Below are 13,657 nucleotides of genomic sequence, written 5' to 3'. Positions count from 1 at the left end.
TCACTTACAACCCTTGGTCCTCACCTCTTTGGAAGACACCTTTGACCACACTGGACACTTCTAGGAGCATCGATGGGGCCTCACCTTCATTTCCGCATTGAGTCTAGTACACTCTTAGGCTTCGTCGGCCCTTTATCTGGCAGGACGGGCGGAGATGCACTCACCCGCTCAGTGAAATCATCTCGCGAGTAGTCAGGAGTCGAGGTGACGTAAGTGTCCTCAGTGACAAGACAGACGGTGGCCTTCTCGGCGGCCCCTGCAGCCCACAGGATGCCCGCCAGGGTGGCAGCCAGGCCCTGCTCTTGCTCCTGTTTGCTTATTGCACATAAACTACAATGCAGGAGGTCGGGGAGGAAAACAGTGGTGTGAACAGTCACCGAGCTGAACGCGAGGTACCTCCACCTTGAAGTCCTCTTCTGAACACCAGGCGGGTCTGGTTGGTTCCTTCCTCAACCTACCCCACGAGAATGTCACGGAGGGCCTGTCTTCACTCTGTCACGGGAACTGGCATCCTCACATATGATTTCTCTTGGTGATCTTAGCCAATGCCACCTTGTGAGTCATCACCCCTCTTGAGTTCCCACCTCCTGTCCTCTCTCCTGAACTCCAGCAGAGACCAATCCAAACTTTTTAACCCAATAACGAGCCCTTCGCGAGTGTGACCCCAAACAATCCTTGCAGTGTTATCTCCCGGTGTTATTTTGCAAACCCGCTGGCCCACATGGCCCAGTGCCCTGTACGTACTTTCTACATTCCACCTCCACGCCTTTGCTCATTCTCTGGTGCACCTTTAACGTGCTAGTCTTGTGTGTCCTGCCTGATCGTGTCTGTCCTATGCCTTGCTGGAGGCCACCTCATGTTACCTTCACTGACTTGTAGCTTACGCTCACCTGGCACTCACTGTCCCCAGGGTTCTAAGCGCTTCATACATGTCACCTCATTTCATCCTCACTTCAACCTTGTGAAGTAGATACTACTGTTCCTAGCATTTTAGGGAGGAAGAAAGAAAGAGAGGTTGAGTAATTGGCCCCCGGTCATTCACCTTGAACGTGGTAGAGCAGTGACCTGAAATCAGGGAGCATGGCTCCTGCCTCCCTGCTCTTCACCATCATAGTCTAGGGAGTCATCCCAGGCTGTCAGGATTTCCCAGGAAATGGGAGCCAGTCTTTATGGGGTGGACCTTTACGAGGCTGGTTTCCTAAATATTTAACACTGACAACTGTTGGAGAAACACATGATAGGGGTTCGTGAATGAACTCAGCCATGACGTCTATCATCCTTCTAGGCCTGTGGTGATACAGAAACGAGCAACAAGGAGTTTTACACTCCAAAACCCTAGTCAGAGGGGGTGGATGAGACTAAGGCACAGTGCTTGGACAGTACAGAAGAAAGAGACAGGACTTGTGACCGAGAAGGTTCAGGAAGTCTTTGCGGAGCAGGTCTATGAGAGTGGTTCCTCATTACCACGTATTTAGTCTTTGCTACCTGCCAGGTCCTGTGCTAAATGCTTCATGTGTGTAGCAAATGTGCATGTGTTTCATCTAGGTTCCCAGAGGTCCCTTTTACTTAGTTGGTGGACACCTCCCCCAGCTGCTTTGGGGGACTGCTACTAGTGGCTCCTACTTTTCAACTTTCTTCGAAGAGTTGGAGCCACCTTGCCCGGGAGTGATTAGGAGTTATGTCTGCCTTTTGAGGGATGGCTCAAAGCCAATGGCTGACTGGGTAGGAAGCACAAAGGCCCCACTTCCTTCTTTGAAGATGGGGCGGCTGAGGTTGCAGAGCTCCCATGGGATCAGACTGAGGCTGGATATCGCTGGAGACCACGTTCTTCCACTTCTCCTTCCCTATTCTGCTTCCCTTGCTCGCACAGGTCCCTCCTGAGGGCTGAAGGGGAGGACTTGCCACCCAGCATATGCTTCTTTAGCGTACTGATTATTGTAAGCTGATTATGTAAAAAAACCCAAAATACTACAGACTCAAGAGAAGTTCTGAAAACTCAGAAGCTAGCCTTTTGTATAAGACATTTTAAGGGAAGTCTCCGTTTGTAAGATTATCTCCCTCACTGGAGGAGGGGGATAGCTCTAAATCTCTAGAAACTCCTCTTTCAGTAGAGAATGCACAGATGTAAATCTACATAGCAACCTGACCCTTGTTTACTGTGCTTTTCCTGGTAACCTCCCATAACGGACTCCCCACCCCCAACATCGTCTTTGGTCTTTAGCTAGAGATGGTATTTAAGGTGATGCCTTTGGCTATTCTGGGGAGTTACTCAACTTTCCTGGGTCTCGCCCATGTATACAGGATATATACATGTTATTAAACTTGTGTTTGTTTTTCTCCTGTTAATCTGTCTTATGCCAGGTTAATTATTAGACCAGCCAAAGAAGCTAGAAGGGTAAAAGAATTTTTTTTTCTCTCCAACAGGGCATTCCCTTCATAAATCACTTGTAGAACAATTCCCACCTCTGGCTCTGCTTTGCAGGAAACTGGCAATTCATGATCTTAGAATGAATTATGCATTTAGTTCCGGTTTTGAGGGATAACTTATCCCGCTGAGGGCAGATATATACCTTTTACTTGTTTATTTTTCTAATACCAAGCATAGAGCTTTGTACATGATAGGGGTTTGTTGACTTCTAAGTAAAGTCATTTGAACTGATTTTCTTAAAGAGGCAACTACCAAACACTGTACTTTATCAGCCTGGTTGAACAGGAAAATTAATCCTTCATTTATCAAGGTTTTTTTTTTTTTTTTCCAAAGCAGCCGTTTTGTTCCTCCTTGAAACTGTTAGTTTGGGGCTTCCCTTCAAATATTGTCAAGTAGGCCCACCTGAGACCAGGTACATCATTTTATCTGACAGGACGGTCTGCAGTGGAACATAAAAACTGTCAACGTTATTCCTGCAACCATTGAGAGTGGCTCCAGGAGAGTCCTCCCCAGCCACAAAATCCAGTCCCTCCGGGAGAACCAGAGCCATTTTGGTCTCGTGAGGCAAGTCCCCTTCCCGAGGCCACCCAGGAGATTTTCCATAGCGACTATTTGGCACATAAAGGTTTTCATGAAATGCGTAATTCTCTCAAGTAGTTCTAGGCCTCTTACCTGTGAAAGTTACAGTCTTTTCCCTTCCTTGTAAACAGCAAGTATTTGATGATGGATCCTTGTACAGCCATCTGAATGCTTCGGGCACCGCCCTGAAATGGGAAGAGGAATAGTGAGGCATGTGAAGGCTGGGAACAGGGCTTGACAACAGTACTGGAACCTCCTGGGGCCAACATGACAAAGGAGAACTCTTGGAAATGGGTGCTATCTATTCTATGCAGCCCTTTCCCTCCTGGTACACAGCATCCCTCAGCTTAGCAAAGAGACACTGTAGTATGTATGTGGGCTGTGGTCAGATGTCATGGCTGGGCCAGAATCTGCAATGACCACCTTCTTTGTGGAGCCCTGTAGACTGGTGCCTGGGAACATGTGTCCTCCTCTACCCTACCTCCACCACGCTCCTGCTTCCTGTCCAGCTTTCAGATATAGAGGATGGAAGGAACTTGTTGGCTAGTCCTTGAAATTCTGTATGACTGATAATTGATGTCATGAACTACTGAGATTTTAAACAAGCCAGAAAGGAGCTCCTGGATCTCCTCCTGCCCTCACATCCTCAGGGATACTTAGAACTTAAGAGAGAAGAGCCAGTAAAACTAGAACTGGGGAGGGCAGAGTGTATGGGGGGTGGAGGGAAGGAGGTTGAGACTTTGCTACAATCCTGACAGTGAGTTATAATTTTAAACAGCCTCTTATCATTTAAGGTTAGATTTTAAATTACATGAAATATGCTTCTACAAATGATTATAAAAGAAAACATACATTCTTATGGATGAGAATGGAAGGACATATGGATAGGGCATATGGGATTAGGATATTTACAATTTTTTGCCTACATTACCTTTCCTACTTCCAAAGCAAAAGCCAGGTCAGAAAAAGGATCATGGAACCTGAAATAGGCCTTTTTCCAGTCATAGCTGAAGACATGGATGGCATTTCCAAAGAGGCTCTGCCGTAACTTCTGAGAAGAGGGGAAATAAAGGATTCAAACAAAGATAATTCTTCTTAGACACATTGTTCATCAAACAGCCTTAAGTAAGGGGGTAAACTTGTGGAGGTAGGCCTGTCCCCTTCCTACATTCTGGTTTACATTTTACCTTACTCCTGTATTTTAACTGTAGAGTCTTGTGCAAAAGAGTCACACCAGGTTCACTTAGACTGTTTTTTTAAGGATTCTATTTATTTGAGAGAGGAGAGAGAGCAAGCAGGGGGAGGAGCAGAGGGAAAGGGAAAAGCAGAGTCCATGCTGGGTGGGGAGCCCGACGTGGGACTGGATGCCAGGACCTTGAGATCGTGACCTGAGCTGAAGTCGGATGCTTAACCGACTGAGCCACCCAGGCGTCCTTAGACTATTTCATCCTGGAGGCTCAGTGTGTCAACTTTGCACCCTGTTGTCCACATCTGATGTTTGACCCTTGTGTCTGTCTCACCTTCCATTGCCAGCCGTCTCTCCTTTATGCGTTACAGTCCACCCCGGGCTGCTGCCCTGCCTCTATGCCTCTTGTCGCTATCTATATCCATGACTCTGCAGCCCCTACCTCTCCCATCTTTGAGTCTTTCTCTCTTGCTCTAGGAACAAGAAACAGAGAGGACTCTGCATTTCTAGCTTGAGTACAATATTGATTTCAATGATACTAAACAAGCATTCTCTGTTCTCTTGCCCCAGAATCTTTAAGGTTTTCCTGGATACTCTATAGCATGTTGAGATTGGAGAGGGTCTTCTAGAGCTTCCCAGAAAAAATAAGCCTTTATAAACCAAACACATGGGAAAAAAAGGAATGCATTCATAATCACGGACATATTCCTTGTTTAGCATGTGCTTGGTCCTATGTAGGGTATAGATATGTAAAAAGTCTAATACCCCACAACTATGTACAAGATAGAATGTGTGAAGTTCTCTAAGTATAAAGTAGCTTGAGAGAACAGAGGAAGGAGAACTTTTGACTTAAACACTCAAAAAGGCTTCCTGGAAGAGGTGGCATTTGAACTAGGCTGGCAAATGACATCTAGGATTTATTGAGCATTTTCTATGCACCAGGCACTGGCCTAAGTGCTTTATGGTCGTTATGTTAATTTAATTCTTTGAGGTAGGTACTCTTATTATCCCCCTTTCACCGAGAAGTATTTGACTAAGTCACCAGCTGGTAGAAACAGCTGGGCTTTACGTCCGTTCAGCCTCACTGCTCTGCCTCCCCTGTTTTAAGTAGATGTCATCCTATGATTGCTATCCTTTTTGCATGCCAATCATTATTGAATTGATATTTTTCATTAGCTTGAGCTACTCTTTTATAACTTAGAAAATATCTATTTAATAAGGACACTTCATATCACATCTTTAAGTGGGAGTCAAAATCACTTGCCATATGGAAAAAAAATAATGGACATAAAACAGTGTTATTGACTTAGGCTAGAAACTGTTGCATATGAAAGCTCTGCCTGAGCTCACATTCTTTTTAATTAAAAGAGGAAATAGCAAGTGTTGAAGACGTGTCAACATGTGTACCCCTTACAGCGTCTTTCTCTGGGCTCTGCCGGAATGAAAAAGGAGCTAACCTGTCCACGAGGTGACCCAGTCTATTTACTATGTTAGTTAAAGACATAGTCCTAAAAGCACTCATGCTCCAGCAGAGGCACATATCCCACACTTTGGGACAGACCACACAATGGCCTATTGCCTATATGGAGGGGAGGCTTGAGAGCTGCAAACACACGCATGCACGCATGCATGCGCACACAGAGTACCCAGAGCATCCAGGGACAGGGAGTGGTTCAGGGGAACCGGGAGACTCTGTGGTGTGCGCATGTGTGTGCATGTATGTGTGTGTTCCAGAACCTTGGGGCAGGAAGTCTGTGGAAGTTGAGACTGGAAAGTACCTCGGGGCTGATCTTGGAAGCCTTGAATACCACATTCACGCATTCAAAGCCAGCTGAAGGGTGTGGACAAAAGGAACATGCAGCCATTAGATCCGGAGCCTAATGGTTTCTAAGAAGTACAGATGCAGAGAAGCCTGCATCTGGAATGGTCTTCCCCTTGTTGGACCAGGGTCCAGTTCTGGGGCTGGAGTCTATTCCTGGCCATCTCTGCTCCCGCCATCAAAATAAAAGATTGCCTCTACAAAGAAATAGAGGCAGGTGCATCCCAGCGTGAGCAGGGTCCTAGGAGTGCACTTGAAGAAAAATAATTTGTTTGGTGTCTCAGGCAACAGCAAGTCAAGGAGAGGGGGCTGAAGGGCATAGAAACTGCTCTTGGAGGACACAGACTCGGGTGTCCCATGGCCAATGAGCCACCAACCCAGGACATCCCCAGGAGAGGACTGAAAATGATACAAGTGTTTCCCTGACATCAGGGTAGCACAGCACAGAAGAAGGACAGAGCCCTTTCTGCTCTGAGAAGCCCAGTTTTGCCCCGTGCTGACCACGTGTACTTGGACAGACTGCCCTTCCTCGCTAAGATTTTATTTGCTTATCCTGAAATGCGAATAACTCTTGCTCGGTCCACGTCGTGGCTATTATCGAAAGGAAAGACGTATGGACAAGGGCCTTAGGAACCAATGTGAGTGCTGAGTAAATGCGGGGTGTTCCTACCCTTGTGCACACACAGCCCGTCTCCGCCGGACCGCTACAGGGAAGAAAGTCCCCCCACGAAGAAAAAAGAGCAGAGGCTGGCAGGAGGAGGGGAGGGGAAGCCGTGGCTAAATGTGAGAGATTAAGACTGTTGACCCTAAGAAGGCTTAGAATTCAAATTCAATTACTAAAACTCTGCAAGCCAAACCAAACCCTTGTTTCTGTCACTTCCACCTTAGGGTGCGTCCCTGTCCAGATACACCCGGGGCAGGCCTTGAACAGAGGAGCTGCGGGCCGCTCAGGCCACTTGTCCGCATGACAGTAAAGGTGACTTATCTTACCTGTACAACATTTCCTTCCATATCAAATATAACTTATTGCAAGATTAGCCTGGTATATTCAATGATAGGCATCTGTCATTGTGCTGCCTGGTAATTAGACACAAATGGTAAGTGGTCCTAATAAATGACTCTAATGATCATTATTATTTAACACAATCAAGCACAGTTTATAGTTTTTCTCTTTTCACTTTGTTAGTTTTCAAGGATTGGTAATGAATACCTCTCTTTCCTGATTGCTACGATGATAATGATGGTGATCATTAGCTCGTGTGCTCACACGCTCACACGCACACACTCACGCACTCACACTCACGTGCACGCTCACACACTCACACAGAAGAACACGGAGGTCCTGGATCATTCTTCCAGACACATTTAATTTCCTTGCCCTGACTGCCTTGTGTCTGGTCCCTGGGCTTAGGTTATCCCTGTGACCACCTTGCCTGTCCAGTTGGGAGCATCTCCACACCTGCCCCCATCCCCAACATGAGGCAGAATAACTCTTTTTGAAGCTTCTTCTCTAAATCTTTTCTTGCCTTAGAAATTACCAGCTCATCATGGAATCAGAGATTTTAGAATTAGTGAGTCCTAAGAAACATTTTTCTCCTAGCCTGTCAACTAGAGTGGTAGACTCTTGGCTTGATCACGTTCACCACAATTCCTCAGCATCTGGTGCAGAGAGTGGTACAGAACAGGTTTGCAATAATCATTTGCTGAATTTAAAAAAAAAATCTAATTTGGCCCTTTCATTTTACAATTAAAAGATTTGGGGTGCAGAGCAGTTATGTGTATGCCCAAGGTCAGGTATTTTGTGAATGGCAGCTCCAGGACCCCAATGCAAGTACCAGTAAGAGTCCCAGCAGGAAACAGATGGCATGCTTAAGTCAGGATAACTAACTCGAGGAAAGTTTTAAGACAGGGACTATCTACAAAGATATGGGCTGCATGTGGGGCAACCACAGTGGCTAATGCAGGCTAATGCAGCTAGCAACACTATCTCCTCTAGACCTGAATGGTAGACGAGGGGAGAGTGACCTGAACCAGGAAGGAGAAAGTCCCGGGGAGAGAACGGCCGGAAGAGAAGACGGATTCAGCTGGCTACACAGAGCCTGACTTCTCTCCTTTTCCTGCCTCCAGGCTCCCTCTGGGGCTAATAGGAAGCCAGAGGAGGAGGGAGCCCTGTTGATGGAGTCCCTCCAGGTCAGTTTTGGGAGAAAGCGGGGTGGAGAAGAGTAGAGAGTGCACCCGAGGCGCACATGGATGATACTCACTGCCCCATACTGAGATGCCTCTCTGGGGAATTGTCCAGAACAGTGAACTAATTAAGCAGACATCCACTAAGGTCCATCTATTGAGCAGACCTTATGCTGGGGCATCAGGCTGTGCTTCCCACTTCCAAAAAGCCACCCCCTTGCCTGTTGCCCTCCACGGAAGCTTCATTCATCTGGGGCTCTGCCAGAATATTTTGATCTCCCAGTGTTACATTTTTCATATGATCCTGCTGGGTGGTATTGCAAACACACCAGGGGTTGGTTTATTGGCTGCTGATCAAAGAGGCTACAGGAATGTGTTCCAGGCTGGGTTCTGGAGAAGGGCCTGGTTGTGGAGGAGGATGGGAAAGTGCCCTGGAGGGAGGCAGGCAGTTTTGGGGGCAGGGGCAGAGAGGTGCTGGCAGAAGAGCACAGAGAGGGATGTTCACCTTCTCTACAATCTGACCTGGGCCCGCAGCCTTGGCCATCAGTCATTACACTTCATGCACTGTAAGATGTTCGGTTGGGGGAAGGAAGAAGGCTGTCGTAGTGGAAATGGGTCAACAAAAGTTGAGAAACAGGAGTGCTGGGGAGAGAGGAGGTTCACCCCCTCCTTTCTCAGTGGATTCCCAGCAAAGAGTGCGTGCCAAAGTGAGGAAATCCCAGGCATCGCAACCCCAAACGGAGGAGGGAAAAGAGAACGGCAGAATGACAATAAAAGGCACTCTCAAGTGAGTATTAGGATTCAATAGCTCTGATAATTTGCCAGGTGGCTACACTGCCGAAATGTCGATTAGAGTTGGTCAAGCTTCCAAACCACCTCCCTGGAACACACGTATTCAGAATCCCAAGGCTCAGCATCTCGAAATCCCAGGGTGTGTTTAATTAATGCTATTGCTATTTAAAGGACACACTATCTTCTGGCCCACTCAATGGGAATAAGTACAAATTCTTTTTTTTTTCCAAGAAAAAAATCAATTATCTCCACTTCTGGGACTTCCTTAATACTCCATCAACTTCTGTTCAGGCTAGAGTGGTCTGATTCTTTTGTCCCTCAGGGAGATTCTTTTCCAAAGGGAGAGAATTACCTTGGAAAAGTCATGGGGGAGGTCTGCAATCACACCACATTTGTGTTTATAGATAAGTGGGGGAATTCAGACCCAGGCTGTCTTGCTTCCACAATATAAAGAGAGACTAGAAGACTTTGGAAACATCTGCGAATGCTTTTTTTTTTTTTCTGTTTTTAAAATTTCTGTGTGTTTTTAAAAATAGATTGCACATTCACATGGTTCCAAATCCAGAGAGTACAAAAAGGTACGCTCAGAGAAGACTCCCTCCCACCTGTGTCTCCTACCCCACTCTTTCCCTCCACTGCTACATTCTGTGAAGCTTTTGGAATTTCTGTAAGCATATAAGGGCACATACTGATATAGATCCACGGTCTTTCTCTTTTTTCATAGAAAAGGTAGTCTACTTCTAAATTAAGTCTAAGTCTAAATTCTAAAATGACGGTCTCCATAGAATTTCATTAAAGAGCTGGGAATACATTCTTATTAAAGATGGTTTGTAAAAACATATCTTGTCCAGTAAAATACAGACAGTTGCTCTAACTTCCGGTTCTGTGGCACAGCATCGGCAGAATAATCACGGAGGCTGGAGACTCGAACAGGATCCCCCATTCATTGCCTGTCTTCATTCCCTGAAAGGGGAGCCATTAACTAGATCCATAAGACGCGAGTTAGGGCACCATCCAGGGGCTGTGAGAGACCTGAGCAAGGGCAGCGTCTCAGCAGAGCCCTGCTGACCTATCTTCTGGTGACATCTGGCCTTTGAGCAACAGAGGGAAGGTGGATGGAGGCAGAAGGATTTGTGATAATGAGAAAGAACGGTGGGGGGCGCCTGGGTGGCACAGCGGTTAAGCGTCTGCCTTCGGCTCAGGGCGTGATCCTGGCGTTATGGAATCGATCCCCACATCAGGCTCCTCCGCTATGAGCCTGCTTCTTCCTATCCCGCTTCCCCTGCTTGTGTTCCCTCTCTCGCTGGCTGTCTCTATCTCTGTCGAATAAATAAAAAATAAAATCTTTAAAAATAAAAAATAATAAAAAAAAAAGAGAAAGAACGGTGGGCCTCCCAGGCCATTGGTACTGCAAATATGACAGGAAAGAGAGTTGCTCTATGAAGCCGGTGAGGACATTCGTGATATAAAAGAATGTGGGGGCTTGGTCCCTATTTGCGCTGATGTCCCAGGTGAGGACCTCGACAGCTGGGCCTTCGGGACCATGGCCAAGGCATTGGCTCCAGACCTGGCCTGTTTGACCCGAGGAGATGCTGCTAGCTCACCTCCTAGCTGGGTCTCTGCTTCAGTCCTTTTCTCAACCCCGCAATCAAGTTTGGAATGGAGCAAAGGGTCCCTGGGACCAGGAGTTTCCAGATCCACTGGAATCCTCAATGTCGGGTTCTTTTCAAATCTGCCTGTTGGTTGGCAGCCCCAGAAAACATTTCCTGAGATCAGCTTCTTGCCCAAGGACCAGGCCTGGCAACAGTGCCCCGCCTCCCCCCTCCTGCCCACACACGGACAGGGCCCTTCCTCTCACAGCCACATGGCTTTCTGCACGGTTGCTGGCAGCACTCGTCACCTGCCCTGTCTTACCTTGTTGAGTGATTCATTTGAATTTAACTCCCTCACTCCCTCAGAGTTAATTGGCAGACCAAGGAAGTGAATAGAGAGAGTCTCCGAGTTTGGGAGGAAAAGACTGTAACATTACCGGAGTCCTTGAAAAATACCATAAATAAGTCATTTTAATTATATTCTCCTTTTACCAATAACAACCTTCTGTAGTCTTATCTTCAATAATACTCTCACGTGACAGCAGATAAGATTCCCCAGCCTTCTTGTTTGGGGGAGATTACGTTTCCTTTCATGTTTAATTGACAAGCTATACTTACCGTGGCCATTGCTAGGGAGATAGGAAAGCCGCCTGATTTTGAAGAGATGATAGAGGGTTTGGGGATAGAACAAAGGCTACTTGATGGCAAATGTCCTTGTCCTTTGGGCCGAGGTATCCCCATTCCATCTTCCGTTTCATCAGCAGGTATATGGTTGCCTTCATGATTCTGTGTAAAATGCCACCACCAAAAAACAAAGCAAACAGAGCTGGTGATGACCTGGTTTCCCCCTTTTCTCTTTTTCTCTCTGAAATAGCAGTGTTTAGAAAATATTGCCTCCCTTTTACAGATCTGAAAATTGTGATAAATAGCAATAAAAGAGGCAGAAAAATCCCAGTGTCTGTGTCAAAGTGGTTTCTCCTAAGTTTTATGTGACTGGGAGAGGTTAAATGTAACTATGGAAACATAATTAATGCTATCAAGACCTTGACTTGAAATTATGTTTAGAGAAGAATGTAAATGTCACTATCTCTTGTTTTGAGAAGACAACATTTTATAAACAATCAATGAATCTTTCCAGTCTATACGAGGTATTCCTCCCTGTGTTGTCAACTGGCCAATAAATGAAGTCAGGTTACCTCCTTTTAAATCTCTCAGATTCCTTCTTCCTAATAAGTGAGCTGTAATAATTTTTTTCTTTAAAAAATCCATCCCCTACCTTTAAGAAAAAAAAATCTATTTTTACTTTGCTTGACTGATTCTTATGGCATTTAAATATGTTAGCATCAAGTCTTCTTTCAATTTACTTAACTTCTGTACTAATGTCATTAAACAAATCTGCCCTATTGGTAGCCGAAACACGAAGGAAACTGCCTTCTTAGTTTTCTGGATTCCTAGAGGCTAAGATGCTTTCTTATCTCAGAAACACAGCATCCAAATTGCAGACTACTGTTGGGATATGATGCATTCTGTAAATCAAATGGAAAATCTTTACATTTGTAGCGATGGGTTTCCCTCACCTTGTATAAAGCATAACTTGACATTTTTTTTTCCTTTCAAAGATTGTTTTATCTTTTGAATATTCTGTTCTTCCAAATGGTAGCTATTTCCACTTAATACTTCCAGGACTAAAATGGAAGCATTATCTCCCTGATTCCAATTTAGACTGTGGTTACAAAAGTTTTAGCACAAATAAGGCTTTTGATGTCAGGTTACTTGGAGGAAGATGCTTTAGCGTTACAGTTAAAATATTAATAATTCAGTTGTTTGATCATATCATATATGAGTGCCAGGAAAATCACCTTCATATTTTGTGCTGTGTTTGTTCAGAGATTGAATTAATATCTGCAATACCAAGTTCATTACCTTGTAACCTTTTCAGGTTACAGAAGATAAAAAACATCTTTCATTTTATATCGTATAACAGATTTTAAAATACCTAGTAACACCTGAATTCAGTCACCTTTGCCTTATTTGAAAATGATGAAGGAAAACAGGTTTTCAGAAGCTGAATAAAGATGATAGCTACTTTCAAAATTACTTTTCTTCAGGAACACTGAAGCACTTGGATGTCAGAATCTAGTGTTATTTCACAAGTATAAGAACTCTAGATTCTAATATTACTTTTTTCTAAAATAATAACCATATGGTGCTCTTAATGATGAAAAGTACTTAAAAGTAGGAAGAGATTTTTATGGGAAAAGAAAGCACAAGAAAAGATTTCAACGGGCTTTCTAGTTTTCTGTGTTCACACATTAAATGCTGGGTGCCTGAGTGACGTTATGTGCATAGGATAAGTGCGGATTATGCCGTTAATGTGATTGTTTGAAGAAGCAGCTAGAGGAAAACACATTGGCTTTGAGAAAAGTAATTACCTGAAGGGTTGTATTATTGGTTCCCAACCTATAAATGAAAGAGAAAACATCAAGTAAAAGGCTCACTCTATTCCACCCTCAAGCCTTCTCAAACCCAACCTTGCTAGGGAAGTCTCTCCACAAATGGTTATACCTGAAGCATCTTAAATGTAAACCTATAATGGAGACTTCTCATGTAGCGAGCATAAAAGCTGATTATTTCAACACCTGAAATCCCTCTGGTTCTAGAGAAACGAGAAAACAAGAACATCTTACCCGTGACAACTAAAGATTTGCCGCCATTTGTCAAGAAATGAAATTTTCCTGGTTATCTCTTCCAAATCCAGCTCCCGGGAGCACTGTTCCTGGTCTGAGACTTGCATAGTCCTTTGGAGGAACGTGGGGAACTGAAGAAGGGAGTTGTTAGGTTGGGAGAGAGTGGACTGGCTGTGGGGCAGTGAGACACTGGCCAGCTGGAGTGCCTCCCCGACTTTTTACCAGCGAGGAGATGACACCACATAGTCGCTTCTCTGAGCTCTCTGTAAGCCCTGCTATCAGATCATGATTCAACTTTCATTAGAGCTGGAATACTTTCTGTATTGTTGGGCCCTGTATACATGCCATGAATGTTTAATCTAAGACGCAGATTTATAAACAAAAGGATTG

At 45.0% G+C, this 13,657-nt stretch overlaps 1 protein-coding gene across 1 annotated transcript in view; it reads right to left on the bottom strand.

Annotated features, from left to right (window-relative positions):
- The window catches only part of MINDY4B (MINDY family member 4B), a 34,192-nt gene extending 20,818 nt beyond the window's left edge, over positions 1–13,374 (bottom strand). Inside the window, exons 1-6 of the mRNA XM_034639654.1 lie at positions 13,268–13,374; positions 13,013–13,040; positions 11,199–11,366; positions 3,939–4,058; positions 3,101–3,192; positions 165–330 (exon numbers count right to left, since the gene is read on the bottom strand). Of these exons, the coding sequence (XP_034495545.1) occupies positions 165–330; positions 3,101–3,192; positions 3,939–4,058; positions 11,199–11,366; positions 13,013–13,040; positions 13,268–13,374 (681 nt within the window). The remainder of the gene's footprint in view (positions 1–164; positions 331–3,100; positions 3,193–3,938; positions 4,059–11,198; positions 11,367–13,012; positions 13,041–13,267) is intronic.
- Between the last annotated feature and the right edge of the window lie 283 nt (positions 13,375–13,657).

The sequence above is a fragment of the Ailuropoda melanoleuca genome, chromosome 1 (genome assembly GCF_002007445.2).
Source record: "Ailuropoda melanoleuca isolate Jingjing chromosome 1, ASM200744v2, whole genome shotgun sequence".
NCBI lineage: Eukaryota > Metazoa > Chordata > Mammalia > Carnivora > Ursidae > Ailuropoda > Ailuropoda melanoleuca.
The sequence above is the reverse complement of the archived record's forward strand: the minus strand, read 5'-3'. Positions and strand labels throughout refer to the sequence as shown.